Source organism: Phasianus colchicus, chromosome Z (genome assembly GCF_987193195.1).
Source record: "Phasianus colchicus chromosome Z, bPhaCol1.hap1.1, whole genome shotgun sequence".
Classification (NCBI taxonomy): domain Eukaryota; kingdom Metazoa; phylum Chordata; class Aves; order Galliformes; family Phasianidae; genus Phasianus; species Phasianus colchicus.
Window position 1 is genome coordinate 65021299 of NC_143476.1, and position 25870 is coordinate 65047168.

Genomic DNA, 25870 nt, shown 5'->3' on the forward strand with positions numbered 1-25870 from the left:
TGTATTTTATCACTTAGTGATATTTATACTCTCGTATGCACAGCGTGAATATTCAGGACTGTCAAGATAAAAGTTTGTTTTTGTTGAGTACTCATGTCCCTTTGAAATAAGTGTTTTATAAATACGTCTCATTTCTAAAATATGTTGAATACCTGAATGTAGAAAAGTGATGTCAGGCTGACCAGAAATAATATTTTAACAACTAACTACTAGTCATTATGTGTAGCTGTATTTCACTGCTTTTTGTAATTCTAGAGTTTTAGTCAACTTCTCTCTCTTTTGACACTTAGAAAGCATGAATTTCCTGTGGTATCCAGATCAATATACGAATTAATGGCATGGATTTATAAGACTCTGTAAGTTTAAAACTTCAAAATGATCTTTATCCTTACACAAATAGAAAACAGGAGTGTTTCTACATTGTAGAATGTTAATTAGACAATGACAACTTGACCTTGAGTCTTTATGAGTCTAGTTATAGGAAAAAAACAACTATTTTGAAAAGCAAAAAGGTACAGTATTTTCCTTGCTGCTATCCTTCTCTGTCTTTGTCTCCAGGAGTTCTGGGTCCTTCACTTCTGTGTACAATTGCCACAGTAATCTGAAGGACTCTGTTTCTTTTCTGTTGGATCTTGGAGCTGCTAGATGTACAGAACAAATTAGGGGAGTTAAGATGTTAAGATTTCTGAGGATTGTTGGCATAAGTATGGCCTATTGTGCATCTGTAATCACCTTAATTGAAACTAAATGTGTTTTTGTTTGTTTGTTTGGGGATTTATATATATATATTTATTTTGCATGATGATATACATCCTTTTCTCTCTTTTGTGGCTTTAAAACCTTGACACCTCTTGTTGAAGTAAAGTATGCCAAGACTAGTATGGTAAGAATATGGGAATAGTCTTTATTTCACAAAGAATAAGAACAATACATATTGCTATCTTTTTGTATTTGTTTCTATGTGAATCCTTAAAAATAATCCTTTCTGCAGCTTAAGGTAGCTGCTTTCCTGACTTATAACGTTTGTAGAGAAGCTCATTTTTGCATTTTGTTTCATCTGCTTTTGGTTACCAGTTGGCACTTCTAAAAAATTCAGAACTCAAGCTTCATATAAATTAGAAATTTTTTTTTTTTTGGATAATCACAGGAATCATCCAAACATATTAGTTCTATCAAATATTGTTGTACACTGCAAGAGCAACGGTTTTTCTATCTGCCTACAGATGCTAACCATTAAACGAAACAAAAGAAAAAAAATCCATCCCCTTTCTCTGTGTATAGCAACTCTCACTGTCAGTTCTGCTCCCTGAAATAAATGGATAAATAACAAGAAATAGTTGAGTCTGTTCTAAATGATAAGTGGCTATCTCCCTCTAAAACTGATTAATATTAGGGAATATGAAGACTGCCACACCCATTTCTTTCTCTCCTCTTACTTTCCATCTACCCCATCAGTGCTGATTTACCATACCTATTTTTAATAGCAAAAGATGCTAGTCAGAGAATGTGCATAGCTTTAGAATCTTTGATTTTTAAAGTGATTTTGAAGTTTGTGATGCTTGGCAATTTGCAGTATTTGGCCATTCCCCATTTATTCATACTACAATTAACATTGCAATTTTTTTCTTTTTACTGCCAGTGAATGGAATAGTCATTTTGTAAGCCCCTATCCCAAATGTAAATTAAAAGCAAGCTCAAAGTAACAGTGTGGCATTTTAAACTTTATTTCTTTCTTCTTAATTGTGGCTGCTTCCTTATGTGCTGAGAGAAGGAATTATAAAGGCTAGAAAACAACTTAAGATTCACATGCAAGTCTTAGTTTCAAATAAAGGATTAATTTTAATCTGGATTTTACCAATATTTTAGCAGTTACTCTCACTGAAAGGAGGCAAAAGAATGTCATTGTCACCAGACATTGAATACTGAGTGATATCATTAGAACTCCACAAAATCCTGAGATTCTGTGCAGCGCTACCTTCCATTTCTTTTTTCCTTGCCTCTTTTCCTTTTTAGTTCACATTCCTTAAATTTAACTCCAATGCTTGAAGTTTGTATTGTATTTCATTGTATTGATGATGAACCACAAGTCTTGTTTAAATATATGTTATTCACATAGACTAAATAAATTAAAAATTTTAAAAAATGTCTCTTCAGATTGGATCCTTTTGCTGAGGTGCGTTGCATATGCCTGATTTGATTAAAGATTAAACTCTAGGGAACGTGCTTTAGAAGGGGGCTTAGACAGGACGATTTTGAGAGGTCCTTTCCAACCCCTGTGATTCAGTGAGTCTGTGTGTCTATGCAAAAGCTTAGAAAAATTCAATTTTACCAAAAGTAAGGAGAAAAAATGATGGCATTTGAAGGCTTTTGGGCAGAGATACTATGTACCTTTTGCTCTCTCTATTTGCAGAAAATTTCTTGTACTGTAAGGCAGCATTCAAGAGTGAAAGTGCTGCAAAAATTGGTTAATATGTTGAGCTGCAAGTCATGGTAATTCAAACAAGCTGGACCTGTAAGACAATTTAAGATAAAGGCCTTTCCATGGCCCTTCAGATGAGACCTTGATTGTTTGTGAAGGTGCTGAGAGGAAGAGTTTTTGCAAAACTTTCCATTTTTGCAACTTTGTTTTCCTTTAAAATTCCCTATGCCAACTCAAGGCATAATACTAGCTCTGCATCGGTATGAACTGAAAGTTACCTTGTTGAACTGAATGTAGTTGCAACAATGGAAGGGCGGTTGGAAATTAGGTTGTGAAGAATTTGTTGCCATAATAATTAAGTTATAAAGATAATTAGAAGGGATTTACTGCATTATGAGAGCATTATGATACAATTTGCATCACTAGTACCTTCAGTGATGCAAATTCTGTGTCTGCACAGGTGCTTTAGAGACAGATTTTACCCTATTGCAGGTGAATACTAAATACTTTGTGGCTGGTATCATATCAGATGAAGAACCTGATACAGGCCTGATTCACAAATCACTTAGGTGCTGAGACTGTGCAGAGGATTGCGTGGCACTGATCTGCAGGATTGGGCTCAAAATTCTGCAGTGTTTGGTTTTGATTACTGTTTCTGAGCAGCTTTCCAAGAAATGCAGTCTAGATCTGCTGATAATTTCTTTGTAGAATTTAATTTCGTAAGAAGTGACTTTCATTATTTTTAGTTTAAAAGGGGGAAAAAAAAGGAAAAAAAAAAAAGAGAACAGTGCTAAATTGTATTCCCATCATACAGGCCACATGCATCCTTCCAGTCTTCATTCTCTTTATTTATTTGAAGCTCTTTTAACTTATTTTACAAAATGATTAGTAGTATCATGTCATTTAGCTAGTATTGCTTTCACTTTTCGTGGGGTCAGAAGGCCTAACTGAGGCATACTGTCAGGATGCTTGGTGGGCTCTGATCAGTCATTTGCTTTCTTGTAATGCAAGGGCCTGTTTAGTTTGACACTTGTTCTGCTGTCAGAGGCAATGAGGGTCAGCAGTTGTGGTGACAGATTGGTTTTGACAAGCTTAATGACCCTGATGAAGAGAAGTCTGCAGCCTTGATAGCAACTGCAGAATAATTGGTTAGCTCAGCCAAACAGGGAATGTGTTAAAATCCCAAATCCTCTCTGGAAGGCCAATTACACCATTCAGCAAAAAGGGCGGAATGTTGCCATCAGCTTCTGTAGTGATACAAAAGCATCAATAGGCTGTATTTCCATCAATTCAATTTGGTTTGGTGGAACATCAGAACACTGAAGAAAATAATTAAGCCTTTCAAGCAATGTTCATACTGTAAATTGAAGGAGAAATTAAAGAGGAATCTTCATAAGAGTCCTTTAGACCTCTCTGGACAATAGCGGCTTCTAATGTTTCAGGTAACTGTGTATGAATGTATATTGAATTAGCTAAATGCAGAAGATTTATTCAGGTTTTCCGTAGAGTTTCAGACCACAGGAAAAAGCATGTAATAAAGACCATGTCAGTAACAGGGTAACAGTTGTCACACACTTAATGGAGAGTGTTTAATGTCTGGTAGTGTTCATAAAAGAATATAATCACTATAGAAGTACCCTCATCCTCAGTTACTCATAATACATAGTGGTTTTGGAAGCACAGTATGTGCTGTTACGAAGAAACAAAAGATCACTACTAGTGGAGACAGCAAAGATGATTAGATATGGGGCTTTCTTCTGAGCAAATACTGACAAAACAGAATCCATATCACAGTCTTCTTAACAAGCAATATTATCATTACTTATTCTTTCTGGATTCTGATTCCTGTTATGACTGACTTTGAAAGAAAGAAATCTTTTTTTTCTGCAAGTGGTCAGTTTTTTACAGGAAATAATACTTGCTGTTCTGCTACACTGAGAACTGCAGCTGAGTGAGCTCAAAAGACTGAAACCTAGGTAATCTTCAAAGAAAAACCACTCTGATTTTAATAGTTTAATGGTTCATAGGAAGCAAAGGACAAAATACAGCTAAACATCACAGGTGTTTCTCATGGTGCAACTGGTGTTGCCAGAGTCACTAATGTTGAGTACAACAGGATCTATTCTGAGAAGATCACCTGTTGACATTAGTTAGATTTGTACAGCTCAATGGAACAGTGCTAGCTTGCTTTTTCATTTTAAGAATCATAGAATCACCAAGGTTGAAAAAGACCTCTGAGATCATCCAGTTGAACAGTCACAGAACCACAGAATGGCCAGGGTTGGAAGGGACCTCAAGGATCATGAATCTCCAACCCCCCTGCCACATGCAGGGCCACCAACCTTCTCATTTAATACTAGACCAGGCTGCCCAGGGCCCCATCCAATCTGACCTTGAACACCTCCGAGGTTGGGGCATCCACAACCTCCATGGGCAGCCTGTTCCAGTACCTCACCACTCTCTCTGTAAAGAATTTCCCCATGACACCCAACCTAAATCTCCCCTCCCTGAACTCAAAACCATTTCCCCTCATCCTGCAGTTACCTACCCTTTCAACCCCTCCTGTTTGTAGGCTCCCTTTATGTATTGAAATGCTGCAATGAGGTCACCCCACAGCCTTCTTTTCTCCAGGCTGAACAAGCCCAGCTCCCTCAGCCTGTCCTCATAGGGGAGGTGCTCCAGGATGATCATCCCCTGATCATCTTCCTGGCCCTCCTCTGGACCCTCTCCAACAGCTCCCTGTCTTTCTTGTACTGGGGGCTCCACACTTGGATGCAGTTTTTCAAATGGGGCCTTACAAGAGCAGAGGGGAACAATCACCTCCCTGTCCCTGCTGGCCACCCCTCTTTTGATGGAGCCCAGGACACCATTTGCCTTCCGAGCCACAAGGGCATACTGCTGGCTCATGTTAAGTTTTTCATCTATCAAGACCCCCAGGTCCTTCTCCACAGGGCTGCTCTCAAGGACGGCTCCTTCCAGTCTGTATGGATGCCTGGGATTCCTCCAGCCCAAGTGCAAAACTCTGCACTTTGCCATGTTTAACCTCTTCAGGTTTACCTGGGCCCACCTTTCTAGCCTCTCAAGGTCCTTCTGAATGGCATCCCTTCCTTCCCTCAGTACAACATCTAAACGTTTCTTGAACACCTCCAGGGACAGTGGCTCCACCACCTCCCTGGGACTCCCTTCCATCTCGCTCTTAATAGAGAAAATAATATTACATGAAGATAATTATTCCTGTTTACAAGCCTATGACTAATAAATGCATATAGGGTTTATCAGTATACCTTGAAGTATAATACACATACCAGATCTTACCCTGTACTGGGACATCTGTGCAACCAAATGCTTATCTCTTTGATAACTTTTTCTCTCAGAGAGTGGTTAGGCACTGGAATGGCCTGCCCAGGGAGGTTATGTAGTCGCCGTCCCTGGCAGTGTTCAAGAAGTGTCTGGATGAGGTATGGTTTAGTAGCTTGTGGTAGCTACAGCTACTCCCTGTGATGGGAGGACAGTTGGACTAGGCGCTTGTAGGTCCCTTTCCAACCTTCTGATTCTGTGATTCTATGATTCCATGATAACAATGTAAAAGTTATTTCGAAGCAGAAACTCCAGATAGGTACATTATGGTAGACTAGCATTCTTCTATATTTTCAACTGTTTGTGTGGTGCGCATCTACATTAACTTTAAACATTGCACTTGATTAGAAGGTGAACATAAATCCAGATTTAAAATCAGATTTAGTCTTCCATTTCTACTAGCTCATGTTAGCTTTACCTGATGTTCATCTGTCTCATGTGATCATCTGTATTTATATCATCTAGCTTTGTTTCAATGGCATAAACCATTACGATAGAAAATAAAGCATGATATTTTTAGCCAGCAGTGCAAAAATATCTCTAATATCTGTTGTATGTACTTCATGAAATTATTTCACTGCAGGAAAGAGTTAATTTCAAGGACTATTGAATATTTTAACAATATGGATTAGGTAAATGTTAAGTTGCCAAGGGGAAATTCATAGCTCAAATTCGGAAGAGTGCATTGTCCACTAAGGAGAGATGGAAGAAACCCTTTCATGTACTGGTGATATCTTCTAAAGATAGTTACTTACCAAGTAATCTTTTATCTTGCTTTTGTGTAATTCAAAGCTTTTCATTGTTTCATAAATTTGCACAGTTCATCCCCTACTTGAGCCTCTGAAACTGCAAGTACTTGGGGCTTTGTTCTTGCTGGTGACGCCCATGAGCAGTAAAAATTTGGTACAATCATTAATCAGTTATTATCTAAAATACTCTCTAGGTGTCTCACAACCAATTGTAGTGTCAGACACAATAGAAAAATAAATAAATGTATTGTAATTAGGTCACTGAACATATGCTTACCTTGAGGAATGGACATACTTCCTTAATTTTAGTCATATGCCATGCTTAGCAATCTCCTGTTCCTACTTTATGCATCTCTTTCTTCCACTCTGCCTTATATGCTCCAGACTGGCTTCTCTCATCTCAGTCTTGCACTTCATTCCCAAACTATGTTGCTTCTGTAAATTCTGTAGATCCTTCAAGGCTTACCTACACATTGCAATCTGATGCTTGATAGATTAAAAATTCATATATTCACCAGGATTTGTGTCAACTCAACTAACAGTCTGTGTCTATTGCTTTATTTCTCTATGAAGTCTTTCTTGCCCTTGATCATTTGATTTAACCTAGCTTAAACCCTGCTTGCATAGTGAGAACTACTCATGTAAGATGTGTAAGAGATTTATCTACTTATATATTCAAGGGAAGAAGTGCATTGCGTGACACAGTGATGGATATTTATACCCAAATAACTTAATAATTCTGTTTCTGCATCACTGCCATGCCTATTCTCTAGAGCCTAAGGAAAAGAACAGTGTTCAGCACACCTCTAAACCATCTCTGTTACCATACTCATCAACTTTTCCTCTATTAATTTTTTGCAGAGATTTTTCGCCTCGCCACAAGGGAACTTTTTGGCGTTAATCTCTCATGGTCCTATCATAGCCCTTTTGTCACAAAGATTATTTGCTTAAATGGGATTAAATGTTCCTATGTGTGACTTAAAGGAGTGCAGCTTTTCAGGAGAATCCACATGGATTTTATGTTCTATTATCTTTTTTGAAAGGGGAACTTAAATCTTTTAGCACAGTCCTTGTGGCAGGAAGAATAACAATCCTGGTGGTGAGTCAGAGCAGATGTCAGTGGCCATTGTCTTTGGCTGCTAAGTAGTAAAAAAAGAACGTGACCCAACCATAGGTTTACAGCCAGATGTACCACCAGCTTTGCTGGGTGTTGTCCTGCTGTATGCCTTTCATGGTCCTTCAGATTCTATACTGCATGGTCAGCCTTTGCTATTAACTCCTGATTGTTTTCCTGATATCCAGACACATTTGTTGATTTGATTGGTCCTGCCTGTGTCTGATCTCATGTCCAGCTGTAATATTTATACTACCAGATTTTTGATGGTGGTGTTAACCCAGACATTGGTCCCAACTTACTGGTGCAACCTGAGTGCAACTACTACCATTTGGCCTGGCTGTAGCCATGGCCTAACCTGCCATCACAGCCCCTCTCTGACCAGGCCTAGCCTAAAATGGAGCCCTGTTTGTCTCTGCAGTGCGCTTTCTGGTGTCACCAAAATTTTCTTTCAGCTCTGAGGAATGACTCTAAGAGATGAGTCTTGAGCACATAAACTGAGTTGCTTATGATGATGTAGTAACAAACTGTGTTCTTAAGTTGGCAGGAGAGCTTTGATGCCATTAAATGGAAGGCCATGCTGCTTCCCTTATATGTCTTTTCTGATATTAACATGGAGGAAGGATAGGAGGAACTGCACCCCTCTTTTTTTTTTTTTTCATTAGTATCTATTTGTTCTTTGCACTTACATGAAAGAGGAGAATAACTTCTAGAATTTTCCTTTTCACTGGTGTGGGATCACTGCAAAATGTGTCACAAACTGACTTGGCACTTAGATGCAAGGCGTTTTTTTATCCCAAAAGGAAGGTGCTTAGTTTTGCTTTTAGTTTTCTCCTTTTACTTTTTTCTTTTATTTCACAAAGATTTCTTAATTTCCACTTTAAATTCAAGGCATAATCATTAGACTTCAGCTCATTCTACTGCAAAGAATTGGTAAGTGGTATCTAACTTCTGACCTATTCTCTTCCATTGGTTTCCTCATAGATTGCTAACTCATAGAATCATTAAAGTTGGAAAAGACCTCTAAGGTCATCAAGTCCAATCCCAACCCATCCCCACCATGCCTATTAACCATGCCCCTCAGTGACATATCTCCATGATTCTTAAACACCTGCAGAAACAGTGACTCCATCACATTCCTGGGTCACCTGTTCCAGTGCCTCACCACTGTTTCCTAACATCCAACAAAATTATATAAGTATTCAGCTGAGGCAAATTGATTAACATATTTGCAAGATGGCACACAGATTTGGCAGTGTTACCAGAAACTGAGTGAACAATCCATCTCATTACCTCACACCAGAAAATGCTCCTTTCATGTAACTCAGACACATTCCTGTTATACAGCTTAGCAGGCAGGAAAGAAACTGCTTCATCTTATTCAGATGCAGTAGCTCTAAACTAAAAGCTTCAGAGCTCAAAATAAGCAGAGAAGCTCAGAAGCTCAGATTTGCACAGTGATTGAATGTAGTAACCTGCAGCATACCCACGAAGGTAGTTTTGCCTTCTCTTTCTTAGCGTAGATGTTTTTCAAATTCATATTTTCTGTTTATTCTTCCCCCATCCTTTAATAATGCTCTATTAGACATAAATAAAAGAGTTTAGTTCTGGCCAAGAGAAAATTTTACTCTCTTTTTCCCTTCTCTCTTTTCCAGTGCAAATTAATCATACCTATTTGTCATTTTAAAAGTTATTTCCCTTCTGAGGCCACACCACAATACTGAACTGCATTGCCACCACCTAAATTATTGTCACCATCTTCTCACAAATCTAGGCAAACTTATTGACATCTGTATGGCCCTGTATCTTGCCTCTTGCCCTCATGAATCTGGAGAGCTTGCTCACCAGGTGGGTTTCTGTAAGCTTTCCCAGCTCTGTTTTTAGCTCTTTGGCTTATAACATATGGGAATATTGTCTGAGTTGTCATGAATTTTGGGATTTAGTTCCAGATAGTCAAAAGCATGTTTTTGACTGAACAAATCAAAGGAAGCAAAAAAGCTTCTTTCTGTCCTTATTCTTATTAAACTTCCCAGCAGGGTGGAAGATTAAAGAATGCACACTCCAGATCCAGAAAGAATTCCTAATTTACGTTCTTTCTCCTTTATAAGATACAGAACTTAATCCTTTCTTTAGAACTTTTCTTTTTTTTTCTTTCTTGTTCTTTTTTTCTTCTTTCTTTTTTCTTCTTCTTTTTCTTTCTTTTTTTCTTTTCTTTTTTTTTTTTTTACTTAACAAATAGGACCTAATTGGAAAAAGCTGAGGATGCTAAGCAGCCGAGAATAGAAAACATTTACTGAGCAGGGAATGCATTTTTAATGTTGTTGGAAATTTGCATATGGATTACTTGTTGAGTAGAAAAGAAACATCCTCTGCCTGTTTGTAATTGTGATGGACTCCCACTGATTACAATGCAGGCAGTTTTGTCTTGTATTCCATCAGTCTTTCTTGTGTCTGTCTCTCTCAAAACATGAGGTGAATATTCTCCATTGCTTTGCCATGAAAAGAAAGCTGAATAAATGCTCTTTTTCACCTCTGCTCAGAAAAGGGGAAAGCTATGATTTTACATGATACTTAGAGTAAATCTGCACAATCCCACTGTTAATGCCCTGAAAGGTGCTGCAAAGCTGTTCAGCTAGCAATACTTTGTTGAGGTACTATAATTATCATGGATTGTGGCCTAGGGATTAGAAAACTAATTCTTCATTCCTTTCATATCCCAAATACCCACTGACTTGAGAGAAAATGGTGCATATTCAAAGCATGCAGAATTGGGGCCTGGTTATTATGTCTGAACTATGGGCTGACAGTAATATGCTTGTATGTAAGGTTAAGATCTTGCATTTACTTTATTATCAGTTGCTTGCATTTTTGCTGAATAGCAACTTTCACTGAATTTTCTGTTTTGTAATTTTTCAGTAGCCATGTATATATCAATCTAAACACTTTTCAATTGAATATCAATTAATCTGCTTTAAAAATTTGACAAGGGATATCCCATTTTGGTGTCAGTGAGAAATGTTGCTGCTGTTTATGAGCTAGAATTTTTGGCAAATACTTTATTTATGTATTAGGAAATGCACTTAAGAGGTCTGTGAAGCAATAAGAAGATTCTTGTCACAGGCAGCAAATTTTGTCATCTGAATTAAAAGCAATGGGAAAAATAATAAAATATTTTGGGGGGTTTCATTGATATCCTAACATTTAAAATGTTATTAAAAGGAAAATACTAAGTGTCTTGGAAAAAAAAAAAAAAAAAAAAAAAAAAGCAGACTGTACCTGTCTTTTGATTAAATTTAAGTCTGAGATTACTGTGCTGTAGCTTGGGTATATTCTCAATCTAAAGGGAGCAGTTTTGTGAATACAGGTATAATGTCTTCTGTTTTATTCAGCAGTGAATCTTTTTGAATCTTATTTGTTTATTTTTGTGCGTTTATATGAACAAATAATTTGAAGGAGAACTTTTTCCTTCAAGACCCCAACTTTAATGGTGCAACAGTACTATCTTGTATGAAAAGAAATGTAACTGGATAGTGATACTTTCCTTAATATTATGGCTGAGACTGCAGCTCAGTTCCTTTTCCTGGTTCCTGATAAAACACCTACATAAGTCATCTGACAAAAATAAGAAATTCTTCTAACAAAAACAGAGGACTTGTATCCAGTGTAAAGGATGTTGTTAGCTTTTTTCTCATAGTTCTAAAGAAACTAGCTGTAGAAGATTGATAAGTATCTTCCTTGGGTTCAATGCTATGATAATGCATCTCCTTTAATTATTAAAGAAAATATACTCTTTTTGTCAAAATACAGAGTTAAACATATAAACAATCCTTTGTTTTGTCTTTCTGTTTTTTTTTTTTTTTCCAAATTGACTGAGATCAATTGTTTCACAGATGTGCTTTTGTAAATTACTTGTAATGTAAAGAAATAAGTAAAAATAACTTCAAAAATATTTACATTTATTACTCAATAATGTTTTCCGGCTTTCATGAATGTTTCTTGCTTCTGTCCTTTTGGCATTATGAACTTATTGTAATGAAAACTACATAGATTAAGCAGCTTGAACTTCTGATTCTGATGTCTGAAAAGAAGTTCAAAAAATATACTTCCCTCAGAAGAGTGTTGAATGAATTTCAACATATGAAATTTGTGAAAAATTGTATTGTTTTTGCATAAAAATTTTTCTTGGTTCTTGAAATGAAAAATTAAGTTGCCATACATCTCTATAAGATAGAGCTCAAACTTAAGAGTTTTGCCTTTTTCAAAATGTTATTTGGTGTATTTTTCAAACTAACCTTGAACTTCTAAATTCAAGTCAAGGCTTGGTCAAGTGCATTTCTTTCTCTTTGTGGTGTCTTATTATGCATGCATTATGCTTTCTATCTTAGGCATTTTAAGTGAAACAGCACTTTATATAAACAAGCAACAAATAACATTATGCCTTATGCTTTTGCTTTAAAAAAAAACTCTCTGACCAGGACCCTCAATTAACATGAGTGTCAGTTTGTCAAAACTGGAGTCATTCAAGCATTTTTCTTTCCAGGTCAACATCTCGTAAGTCCCTAATTTCTTGTGTTTATAGACATGTTCTACAGTATTCTACTGTCTTTTCTTTAGCCAAACTCTGAACCTATGAAAGGTCAAATGGACCTCCCAGTGCTTATTTTGGTTCTGGCACTGATCTACATGGCTTATTCAAATTAAAAAAAAAAAAAAAAAAATCCATAGGAAAATACATTTGGGCTCTGTAAATAGTGAAATTTACTAATAGACTAAATGCTAACTGGCATCTGGCCTTTTACTCATGTAGTTTGGTCTAGAAAAAAACCCTTTCACAGGTATGTAAACAGCTGTGCTAAGAGCTTTTATAATGTCAGCTGTGAGTTACGTACCACATATTTACTATTTACATATTTACCAATAGTCTCATGTATCTCAAAGATAATCTTACTGCTTTCCTGTCTTTAACATTTTCCTATCAGTGAAAAATGCCAATTGAGCTATATGTTTTTAAACAACTGTAAAAATAACACTTTGATGGTATTTGTAAAACAGTTGGCATGCTTGCTTATTTGAAGTCTTAGTTCCCAATTTGTGCATTTATGGGTGTGAAGGGATGGGATACAGTGGGATAGATAGAGCTGAAAGCATAGCTGTTTCTGTTATTATTTTTTTTTTAATTTAAAATTGAATGAATCTAATCTGAAATTGGGCAGAGAACTGGATGAAAAAATATCACCTAGACTCTTGTTTCTTTTCCACTTGAGGTATGGCTTCAAAGGATCCCTGATCTTTTTACTCCTTCCTTTTTAACTTCTAGTGAAACAGAAATCAAAATGCTGGTCTTTGTAAGATTCACAACAGCAGAATGCTCCTATATAAGTTTTCCCCGTGAGGATATGATTTATATTCACTCAACTCTGTGCCTGAAAATGTATTATTTTGGTATATATATATATCTTAAAATACTTGCGAGGCTATTTATTTGTTGGTTTGTTGGTTGATTTTTTTTTGTGGCTTGATGAAGGGATATTTGTTTTTTGTTTGTTTGTTTGTTTGTTTGTTTGTTTTGAGTTACCAGCAGAAAAAAGCATTCATCTCTATATGAATTCTATGAGATTTTGCAAGTAGAACAAGTATAATTCAGTTGCCACTTTAATAGTGAACAGTTTTCAAAAGATGTCAACCTTGAGTTGAGAAAGCCTTGAGTGTAGGTGGTGACCTCAGTTCTTAGAACATCAAAGAAAATATTTTAGAGAAGAAGAGAAAGAAAGTGGAAAGACCAGAAAAGATCAGGATCGCTGTCTTCCAAAAGAAAGCAGTGGAAGAGTTTCCAAATTTTTCATTCTTCTTCTAATTGTTTCTATTCCATATGGCTTTTGAATCTGTACCAACTGATGTGTTCAGTAATAGTTTATTTTAAAGGAACATATCAAAATATTTACCTACTCTACAGTAACAGTAATAGCTTCTAAGTCCATGCTCATTAAAACTAATGCAAACATTAGAGAGACACATTTCCATGGTAAATGAATCTCTGACACCTTTATTTCAGAGGATAAATAATATTCACTGTTCATTGCTTCATTTAAGTTGAAGAGTAAAGATTTCTGAAATATTTGGCATGCTACGTTGATCAAGAACACATAAAGAGCAATCTGTAATGAGAGCTCTCTGAGAAGAAAGTATTGTTGGTGGGCTACATGTTTGCCTCTTCCACCTTTACTGAAGTTTGGTGACATCTTTAATCCACTAGTTCTGTCCCATCAGAATTGACATGCTGGTGTTCTCTGTGAACAGTTACCTCCCTGAGAAGCATATTTAAATTGGTTTTTGTTGTTACTCCTTTTTGTTTACTCTTTTCTTTCTATTTATTTAATTGCATTTTTCACTTACAGCAGCAGTATATAGCTCTTCTTCCTTAAAATATACCTAAGTCAACAGACATACGAGAAAACAGAAATCAGATGAAGATATAGTTTATTACTTGTCTATTCACACATACACACTTGAAAAGATCTGTTCTTTAGATAGTCTCTTTGCATATGAGCAATATATAGAATACATACTTCCTTGTAAATCTATTAAATATAGTAAGCCTTTTAGCTTAAAGTAAGCACAGAGAAGATAAAAAAAACAATACATTTCAGGCTTATGGTCTGTAATTGTATTTTTGTTTACAGTTATGCTTACAACATGCAAGATCTTAAAACTGTAGTAGAATTTCCCTGAAAAACCTAAAGAGAAGATACTGCAGTGGAGGGAACCAACTGACTTCAGCAAGCTTTGGACCAAATACTAGTTGACTAGCTGGGCAAACAAGCATCAACTAACTATGCAATAAGCTATAATAATGTTTATAGTCTATGTAATACATATAAGCGTAGTCTGTCATTGTTTACTGGAACAAAAATTTCCAAGACACTATCATTTCACAGTGTTAACTGTTAAAGTAGAAATTAAATCCCAGCCTTCACATGTCTTGAGGAAAATACAGACTTGGACATGCAGCTAAGTATTTAATCACTGTGTCACAAAATGTATTCCATTCAGATAGAAATGGTTGCATTATAATGTAGTGCTACTCTGGATGCTGTGTTCTTCCCCATTTAACTACTGTCAGGGTTAGAAGCATGAAATGAACCTGAGCTTTTAAATCTCAGCTGCAGCCTTCAGTGTCCTTGCTGGTGAGCACCTGATGTCATCATTTTGAATGAAGTCTGACACTAATTATGTGTCATTCACAGGACTGCCAGTCAGGAGAGTCTTGGTGAATAAAAAGCTATTTAAAAGGTTTTTATATGAGGTCTTACTCTCAATTTTTTAAAAGCCCTCACATCTCTTGTAAAGTAGCACCCTGCTAATGCTGTTGAGGAAGAGAAATGCTTTTTAAAAGACTATTATTAATGTTTGAAATGCATGTTCTTGTTTGGAAGCCGTATAAAGAATAGCTATTACATTTGGTCTTGTAATAAACGCAAACCTGGGGAAAGATACTTTGTCCTTTTCAGACCATCTGCCTTGGTGCTGACACACAATCTTCCTGGTCAGCGTATCAGAATATTCAAAATTAATTAAGAAATGTACATAAAACATTAGTAATTCATTTTGTTCTTTTTCTGCTAATAAATAATTTTAAAACTGCCAGATTGTGGAGCAGTTAAAAGATTTGTTTTCTGGTCTTGTCTTCCTGCAGATTACTTTTTCCGCTGTAGTTTTCAGGGATGCAATTCTCTCCATTTGCATGTATGTATTGTCATATGACAGTATTCAGAAATGGCTTTTATTTTCATTTAGATCACTTTCTCCAAAGATTAGGATTTAAATTTTTTGTTTGCCATGAATATGGTCAGCTTATTAATATTACTTCATAAAATAATTCAAGCAGCTAGTCAAACTAAACTCAAATACTTGCTGATACAATGGGATTCCAAAGTGCAACCAGAATATCTGCACAAGGCTAAGGCAACATTCTGTACTGTCTTCAAGCAGGCAGTCTCATATCATTTACATCTTTCAGCACTTGGTGCATCAGATTTTCTCAGTCTGTTCCCAAAGACTCAGTGAACTACAAGAAGCAGGCTGTAGTTCTTCACATTTACAGAGATGCATTTCTGTTACAAGGTCACTTTCCGTTGTTTCTCCTGCATCACTTGGAGGGAGCAAGCATTATCAAGCTGTTGCTTCTACAGTCTGGAATGGAAGAAGGACAGTGCAGAAAACTAGCGTGGTGACCTGGTGGACTTTGCGGAATGATTGCAATACAAAAGGTGCACTGTAAAACACACAAATGAAAAGGAATACAAGCAGAAACAAAGCATGTAGCTTATATTTACACAATATAAAATTCAGCTTAGCTAACAGTGTGTCTGATTGGGAATTTAATATTACCAACTGTAATGAAAATCCTTTCTAAAATCTTATCACTGAAAAAGCGAGTAAAAATGAGAGTTAGATATAGAAAAGTGATCTTACCTGAATGTCTAGCACTGGAAAAAGTATCTTTACTGAAATACTGATCCTCTACTTCATATCCAGTGTTAATCAGAAGTAGTTGAAAGGGGACCAGAGAAATTATCAGCACAAAAAGAAAAAATCCCCAAACTGCATTTTTTTAAAGAAAATGCATCTATATGGCTATGTGCAATTAGTCATGGGCAGATGTGGGTTAGCCATGAATTAACTGGCAGTTGTAAGGTATGGCTATGTAGTTTCTTTTGTATTCATTATGGAATATTTTTTAAGAGTATTTTTTCCCAAAATAAAAGTATTAATTTAATATCTTGGTTTTTTTTTTTTTTTTCACTTTTTTTGAGGGTCTTACAAATCAGTAATTAACAGTAATGGCAATTGTGATCAGAATTATAGCAGTCTTTTTCTACCTGTGCTTTTGAAAACATACATGCACTGAATAAAGCAGAATAAAAAGTATATATACATTATTCTAAGAAAAGTGAAAAACAGCCTGTTTCTTTTCAAGTGAGTAAAAGGAACTGGAGAAATTTTGCGTTAATGCACTACTATTCTTACAAGCCTTCAAAAACTGCAAACTAACTTTAGATATTGCTCAGTAGAATGTGCAACAGTTGAAACTGATGGAATTAATTGATCTTAACTAGTAGAATTGTAAAAAATTACATTTCTAACAATCATAACTATTTAAGTCTAATTGAAATAAGTCTACATAAAACTACTGATTTCAAACAGAACAGATGGTTTTTAGTTTTTTTGAGGATGAAGTTTACTATGGGAGCATGACAGAATGAAGAAGTGTTTTTTTGCTCACATAAGCTTAGGTTTCTCTGCAGATGTAGAACTAGATTTAGAAATACTGCTACATGATTATTGGTTACCCATAGGGATTAGACTCTAATTTTATGGGCTCTCATGATGAACTCATTATTTTTATACCTTATACAAATACAGCAGAAACATAAAGAAATATCTCAGAAGTCATTATAATACCACTGGGGTTGATGATCTCTGTTCAAGCAAATAGGTGTAAGGTGATTACACAGAGATTTATGAGTTATTTCTTCACTTCTCTCAATAGCATCAATAAGGCAGAGCGGACTGGCCTTTTCCTTTCTGGGTTTTGTTGTTGACGTGTATGTTGGATTGATACTGAGAGATGCCTCTGTTCAGCCAAAGCCTGAGCTGAGATAACTGTGGCTAGCTCAGGGCACAGTGACGATCCTTCCCAGAGAAGCGGGGTGGTGCTGAGATCTGAGCTGACTGGTGACTTTGGGCCTCATTTGCCCTTTGTAAATTAGCAGTACGATGTTATTTCCTAACTCAGCCACATGCCGGGAAGATAAATACACTCTTATGTTCTCAGTGGTTCCAACTCAGCTGCAATGCCAGGCTTTCCTCTCTTCCACAGAGGTGTCCAGCCATAGCAGGCTAGAGATCCCTGCAAGTCCAGTCACCTTTCTGTTCAGTGTTTGCCGTTTGCTATTGCAGTTTGCTGTGTTTGGCTTTCCTTCCAACCTTTTCTTTGTCTTTGTCTTTTCTAGTTTGAAGGCTGCAAGAAGGCCTTTTCCAGGCTAGAAAATCTCAAGATTCACTTAAGGAGTCATACGGGTGAAAAGCCATATCTTTGTCAATACCCCGGCTGCCAGAAAGCCTTCAGCAACTCCAGCGACCGTGCCAAGCACCAGAGGACACACCTGGACACTGTAAGGAAATAGAAACAGCACTGTAGTTGCCTGTGCATTAGACTCTGTGCTCTTTTCTGCTAGCTTGGTGGTAGCAGCTAGCCAATAACCGTAGAGATAGGAGGGAGAAAGTTCTGCTAGGGCTTTTCAAGTTGATTAAAAAAGCCATAGCTCCATTGGCTTTACTGAAGGAAGAGGGAATGGCTTCCTCCCTCATAAGTGAGATATAGGAAACCTGAAGTCGGTATTGAAAGACATAGATGCCATCTGTGATAATAACTGGTATAAATAACTGACAAAAACTCCATTGAATGTTAGGGCTGGAGCACACCAGAAAGTCAACAGAGGAAGAATTTTCTGAATCTAAAACTTTTCATACCATAAATTGTTGCTTGTGAATTTGATTCACAGCCAAGATTTGTTTAATAAATCTTTTGTTTCACAACAAAGGAAGATCAGGTTTCATCAGTGACAAGCAGTTTCCAATGGGCAGAAGTCCTGAAGAATGAAAACAATGCCATTTCAAATAAACAGGCTGTCACAAAACTTAAATGATGGTTTTTGGATAGTTGATAGTATGGCTGATGTGTTGATCAATAACAAACGTGCTCCCAGAAATGCAAAATGGCTAAATTGTGAAATTGCTAGTTTTAGCAAACATTCAGTATATACTGCTCATTCAGTACTCTTTTTTGTGGGTCCTGCAGTTCTTTAGAGAAGACAGGTTAAAACAGGCAGAAAGAGGAAGTTGTTAAAATTTTCATTTATTTAGTGATTTAGATTATTTGGTCTTTTTAGAAAACTGTGAAGGTATTACAGAACTGGCATCACTCTGAACTGGTGTTATTAGAAAAAATGAGCCTAAGGTGCTTGTCTTATACTTCACAATAAAATGTGTATTTTTGATACTTTATTATTCAGTGTTTGCACTGGTTTTTGCTTGCTCTCTTTGTAATATAGTAAACTAACACTTTTTCTTGTTCTTTTTTTCTGAAGCGGATTCTTCTATAATCCTAAACAGTCTATCTGGGCCTTTACTGCAATTTCTTTACCTGATACACTAAAGAATGTAATTACTGATTAAGTCAAAGATTGCTCTGAGGGTGGAAGAATTGTGAGTATACCTAACAATATTCATTGTACTGATTCAAAAAAAAAAAAAAAAGGGTAATAATGAAAGATGCCATAGTGAACGCTATTCCTTTGTTTTTTCTTCCATATTAAACTTACTTTCCTCCTTTCCCTTTCTAATAAATTTCTGAGCCTTGAGCTTCTGTTAACGCGCAACATTTTGTTTTGTAGTAATGTGATTTGCAGGTTCAATAGGGATTCTCATGAGTTAAAATAATCCACAATTTAATGCCTGATTGTTTATACCTTTTTTTTTTGGTTTAGAAACCTTATGCATGTCAGATTCCAGGATGTACTAAACGATACACAGATCCAAGCTCTCTGAGGAAACATGTGAAAGCACATTCTTCCAAAGACCAGCAAGTTAGGAAAAAGGTAATTTTCTACTGTGTTAGCAGGTACAAATATTATGTGGAGAAGTCGGTATTCTAATATTAGATGCGTAATTCTTATTAAATACCTCCACTGATTTCACACTGTTGATGAGAAAAACCATTAATGAAAGGTAATAAAATTATCATTCTGACATAGATCATAGTTTTATCCTTGACTTTACGAGACTGTCTTCTTTAGTACTCTTTATTTGCTGATATGATGATTTATTAGTAAACATACATAAGGAGCAAAATCTAAAGTGATTTTTGAGAAGAGAATTTTTGATGTTATTGTTCATAATGTTATGAAATCCAAGTTTACACTGCCCATCTCAAATGGAAAGATGGATTTCCAGGATGGATGGACAGTGTGTGATTTAAGCTGTAAATTATATTTTTATTTGCCAGACACCTCAAAATACCAAGACATTTCACAACACTAGATCCCTTTGAATGTCAGCTCTGAGTCAACAGTTATTTGTATGCAGAAGTGTGTCTTAGAAGAGCTGAACTCTGACCTAAGGGAATGATGTGGATCTATTTTATTAGTTTAGGTCACTGCAGAAAAGAAACATAAGCTCTCATTTTAAAGGAAAGTGATTGAATATTAGAAAGAATTTCTTCTCAGAAAGAGTGGTTATAAGTCACTGTCCCTGGAAGTGAAGGAAAGGGTAGATATAGTACTTAGAGACGTGGCTTAGTGGGCAGTATTGGTGATAGGTGAACAGTTGGGCTGGACTGGATGATCACAGAATCACGAAATTGCAGGGGTTGGAAGGGACCTCAAGAAATTATTGAGTCCCGTCTCCCTGCTAAAACATTTACTCTATAATAGGTCACACAGATAGGTGTCCAGACAGGTCTTGAATATATTCATAGGAGACTCCATAACCTCTCTGTGCAACCTGGTTCTGTACTCTGTCACCTTTACCATAAAAAGGGTGACAGTGACCCCCATCTTAGGGATCTTTTCCAACCTTAATAATTCCATAATTCTATGATTCTATAATTCTGTCATCCTGATAACAGGGTATAACTTGTGTGAATTGGTATAGAAATAGATAAATCTTTGAGACATTACCCCATATAAAAGAAGTTCTCATTTAAAAATTTTTAACTTAATGTACAGCTTTTCATGGTGAGTAGCAAAATGTGTTATTTTGCACAACATAGGAAAAGTAAGCAGTCTTAAAAGCTGCAGCATACAAAGCTGAGTAGTAAATTTTGATTAAATTGTTTGCTCTGACCAAGAAGCAAGACCTGTCAGAAGAGAGCTGAATTTCAGCTTGTGAGGAACTGTCCTGGAGTATTAACAAATAGAGGCCTCTGAATTCAGGAGTGCCTACTCTTGGATTAGAGATTGGGTAACCATGCGCTTGCTCCTGTGTGTGCCGACTACAGGCAGGACTGCTGACGCTGGTCTTGGAGCACTGCCCTGACTTTCCCAGGAGGACAGTGCAGCTGCCCAGCCACTGGCTGTTACAGATTTTACAGGCAGATAAAGTAAGTGACAAGCAAGTCTGCATTGTAAGACATTTGTGTAAAATAAAACTGTCATAATGGTCCTGAATACAAATAATCATAGAATGGGTTGAGTTGGAAGACACCATAAAGATCATCTACTTTCAATCACTTTTCACTGGATAGGATTGTCACCCATCAGATCAGGCTGCCCTGGAGCTCATCCAACCTGGCCTTGATCATCTCCAGGAATGGAGCATAAACAGCTTCTCTGAGCAACCTCTTCCAGCACAAAACCACCCTAACATCTAACCTAAATCTCCCCTCTTTTAGTTTAAAACCATTCCCTTTTGTCCTATCAGACAATTTATAAAGGACTTTCCGACTTTTTATAAGCTCTCTTTAAGTCCTGCAGTGAGGCTGCAATGAAGTCTCTCTGGAGCCTTCTTTTCTTCAGACTGGAGATGTCCAGCACCCTCACCCTTTCTTTGTAGAAGAGATGTTCCAGCCCTCTGATTATCTCTGTGGCCCTCTCTGGACCCTTTCCAAGAAGTCCACATCTTTTTTGTGCTGAGAGCTCCAGACCTGGACTCAGTACTGCAGGTAGGGTCTTACAAGGACAGAATCAAGAGAGAGGATCTCCTCCTCCTCCTTGCTGACCACTCCTCTTCTGATGAACCCCAGGACACCTTTGCCTTTTGATTTGCAGGCACACACTTCTGGTTCACGTCAAGCTTTTCATCCACCAGGATCCCCAAATCATCATTATACTGTTACTTTAACTGAAAGTAAAATAATATGTTATCTCCTGTCTTTGATGGTGTCAGTTTTCAACATTTTGTGAAATTTTCCTTTTAATGTTTCAATCGCTGTGTGTTTTTGTTCATTTACTATTCTTTCTTTGTGCCAAACAGATTAAATCTGGACCTTTCTACTTTTTGCTTTGATCTCTGTGGTCACATTTTAGCCTTAAAATTACTTATTTTTACAGCCCTCTTTAATAAGTATTTATCTCTGCCATTGATCACCTGAGATACATTAATATATGGAAAGGCAAATAAGCCAAACCTACAAAAACAAAACAAAAAACCCAAAGAATAAACTACATGGCATCAATCAAGCCAGATACTTGAAGTGTGAATAAAGTTTGCCATGTATAATGTTTATAAGGTGCAGTATAGTTACTGGACCATTGAGAACTTATAGTTGCTAACTCATATCATACTTAGGCATTTAGAATATTTTCTGGCAGTAATAATAATAAAAAAGTAAGAAACAATAAGCCTTTTTAGGCAGAATTAAGATTATTTATGACTTTAATTAAAAGTGAAAATTGGCTTAGTGTCAGAAGACTCTTTAAAAAACGTGAATTCATCAAAAATAACCATAAAAATTCCAACGTGATAAAGGCACTGTGAAATAATAGTTCCAACCCTGGGATCTATTCTGTTGAAAAGAAGGAAACCCTTTGCTGTCACACCTCGTTAGTCATGGATTCATTTAATATATTGTGCCTGACTGCTTTTTAATCCTCCTTACAACCTCCCCCGACACACTAGGTGACATTATTTTGGTGTTTCACGTTGCTGGCTCTCCAAGACTGTGCAAATGTGTCTTTGATGTTGCATAGTCTTAAAATAGCAGGATAAAGTATGTTCACAACAGAAGAGACAGCTGCTTGCTGTACAAAACTCCAGTTATGTAGTTTATAGCCCAGATTTTCTCAATCTGTCTTCAAAGCTTCGACCCCTTCCTTGTTCTCTTAAGACCTGACCAAATGATGTAGTGTGATACAGATAAATATATATTTCTTTGCATTATTTTAAACAGGACATGTTTATGACCATGTAAGGCAAAGGTGCCTTTTCTGCAACTCTTGTAAGGCAGCTGCTGTTTCCTTTCTTTGCCCAAACTGTGATTTCTAGCTATCCACCAAGTTTATTCATCAGTGAGTTTCTCCAGCTAGTGGTATGAAATCATATACCCTGAGAAGATTCTGGCACAAATACATTTAACTTGCACATTTTAGTAGATAGTACAGTAAGCTTCCATTTACTAAAGGATATCAGTTAAGTGAAAGGAGACATCATCTCTACTTTAAAAGAAAAAATGTAATTTGTAAAATTATTTATAAACCTGAGGACAAGCATATGTATAAATACCAGGAATAGATGCTTAAAATGTCTGGCAAACATTTTGCCAAGTATAATCACAGAATCGCAGAATTGTGATCACTTATATGGACCTTTGAAGATCAAGTCCTACCCCCCTGCTAAGCAGGTTCTAAGAGTAGGTTGAACAGTTAAACAATCCAGTAGTCTTTGGATATTTCTGTAGAAGGTGACTTCACAACCTCTCTGGACAGCTTGTCTAGTGCTCTGTCACCCTCAAAGGAACAAAATTTCCACCTATTCCATTTGGGTTTGTTACCTTTTGTCCTCTCAGCACCACTGAAAAGACTGTGGCCCCATCTACACTCATCCTTCAGATACTTATAAGCATTGATAAAATCCCCTTTCAGTCTTCCCCAGGCTAAACAGACTGTTCTCTCAGCCTTTCCTCATAAAGGAGATGCTCAAGGTCCCTAATCATCTCTGTGGCCCTTCACTGAACTCCTTCTAGGAGATCCCTGGCTTTCTTGAACTGAGGATCCCAGAACCAAACACAGTACTCCAGACCTGACCTCACCAGGGCAGAGTAAAGTGGGAGGATCACCTCCCTAGACCTGCTGGACATGCCCTTTTTAATGCACCCCAGGATACCATTGCCCTTCTTGGCCACAGGGGCACACAGCTGGTTCATGACCAGCATATTGTCCATCAGGACACCCTGGTCCTTCTTTGCAGAACTCTACTCCAGAAGATCATCTCCTAACCTGTACTGATGCATGTAGTTATTCCTCCCCAGGTGTAGGACTTTACACTTGCCCTTGTAGAACCTCATCAGGTTCCTTTCCACCTGACTCTCCAGCCATTCAGGTCTTGTTGAAGGGCAGCACAGCCTTTCGGTGTGTCAGCCACTCCTCTCAGCTTTGTATCATCAGCAAACTTGCTAGAGTGCACTCTATCACTTTATACAGGCCGTTGATCAAGATGTTGAATAAGAATGGTTCCAGAGCCAGCACCTGGGGAACGCCACTAGTAACAGACCTTCAACTAGACTACGCACTACTAATCACAACCTTCTGAGCTCGCCTGCCAGCCAGTTCTCAATACACCCCAGTAATTTGTATGCACAATAATACTCAATCGCTACTCTAAAAATATTTTGTTGAATTAAAAAGCAGTACTTCTTATTTTAAAAATGTAAAAAATGCTGGCTTTGTCTGGAGTTCATCTTTTCTTGTAGAAGACTGAAGGAGCTCTTACAGTGGAGTGAAAGAGTGTCAGTCAGTGACAGAAAACTAGACAGCACTCAAAATGAGAGCTAAAGGAATACTGCTATGAATGTGAATGTACAGCACGGCCCTGGACTACAATCAATTTAAAAACCTGTCCTCTTCGTAATTTTCTGCTTTCAACTTTGGAAGAAAAACAAACTTGAAAGATTTTTTTTTTAATTGAACAGTTACCATGTAGATCTTGTTATCAGTAGCATATTGGAAGCCAAAGGCCATGTGAGTTTTAAAAGGATTAAAGTATTTCTGTAGATAATGAGAGTACCTGTGGTTCATAAAATCACAGAATCATAGAATCATAGATTCGCAAGGTTGGAAACGACCTGCAAGATCATCTAGTCCAACCATCATCCCATTAACATTGCTACCACAAGCTTCTAAACCATATCTCAAAGCTCCTCATCCAGATGCCTCTTGAACACTGCCAGAGATGGCGGCTCCACCACCTCCCTTGGCAGGCCATTCCAGTGCCTAACCACTCTCTAAGAGAAAAAGTTCTTCCTTATGTCTAACCTAAGCCTCTTCTGGTACAATTTGCGGCCATTTCCTCAGGTCCTGTTTGTTGCCTGAGAGAAGAGGCCAAACCCCTCCTCATCACAACCTCTCTTCAGGAGGCTGTAGAGTGCTGTGAGGTCTCCTCTGAGCCTCCTCCAGGCTAAACAATCCCAGCTCCCCCAGCCACTCTTCATAAGATTTGTGCTCCAGACCCCTCACCAGTTTCATTGCCCTTCTCTGGACACATTCCAGGGATTCAATGTCTTTTTTGTAGTGAGGGGCTCAAAACTGAACACAATACTCAAGGTGCGGTCTCACCAGAGCTGAGTACAGGGGGATGATCACCTCCCTGCTCTTGCTGGCCACACTATTCCTAATGCAGGCCAGGATGCCGTTGGCCCTGTTGGCCACCTAGGCACACTGTCGGCTCATGTTCAGCTGGCATAAACCAATATCCCCAAGTCCCTTTCCTCTTCACAGTCATCCAGCCACTCAGCCTGAAGCCTGTAACACTGCATGGGGTTATTGTGGCCAAAGTGCAGGACCCAACACTTAGCCTTGTTGAACCTCATCCCACTCACCTCAGCCCAGTGATCCAGCTTATCTAGATCCCTCTGAAGGGCCTCCCTATCCTCAGGCAGATCGACACCACCTCCCAACTTAGTGTCATCTGCAAACTTACTGAGGATACACTCAATCCCTTCATCTAGGTCATCAGTAAAGATATTAAACAAGACGGGCCCCAGTATTGACCCCTGGGGGACACCACTTGTAACAGCTCACCAGCTGGACTTAGGTCTATTAACCACTACTTGTTGGGCATGGCCCTCTAGCCAGTTCCTTACCCAAAGAAGAGTATACCTATCCAGGCCATAGGCAGCCAGTTTTCCCAGAAGAATACTGTGAGAGATCGTGTCAAAGGCTTTGCTGAAATTTAGGTAGACTACATCAACAGCCTTTCCCTTGTCTACTAGTCTGGTCACCCAGTCATAGAAGGAGATGAGGTTGGTCAGGCACGACCTGCCTTTCATGAACCCGTGCTGGCTGGGCTTGATCCCCTGTATGCCATGCACATGCCGTACGATCTCACCTAAGATGATTTGCTCCATAACTTTCCCTGCTACCAAGGTCAGACTGACAGGCCTGTAGTTCCCTGGATCCTCTTTACAGCCCTTCTTGTAGATAAGAGTCACACCGGCCAGCCTCCAATCCTCTGGGA

The 25870-nt window shown here is 37.6% G+C and overlaps 1 protein-coding gene across 5 annotated transcripts in view; it reads left to right on the forward strand.

The window, feature by feature from the left end:
* Positions 1-25870, forward strand: part of GLIS3 (GLIS family zinc finger 3) — a 158380-nt gene that overhangs the window by 96112 nt on the left and 36398 nt on the right. For all 5 annotated transcript variants that reach the window (XM_090132228.1, XM_090132230.1, XM_090132227.1 and 2 more), the window contains exons 4-5: positions 17653-17814; positions 19189-19299. In XM_090132228.1, the coding sequence (XP_089988354.1) occupies positions 17653-17814; positions 19189-19299 (273 nt within the window). The remainder of the gene's footprint in view (positions 1-17652; positions 17815-19188; positions 19300-25870) is intronic.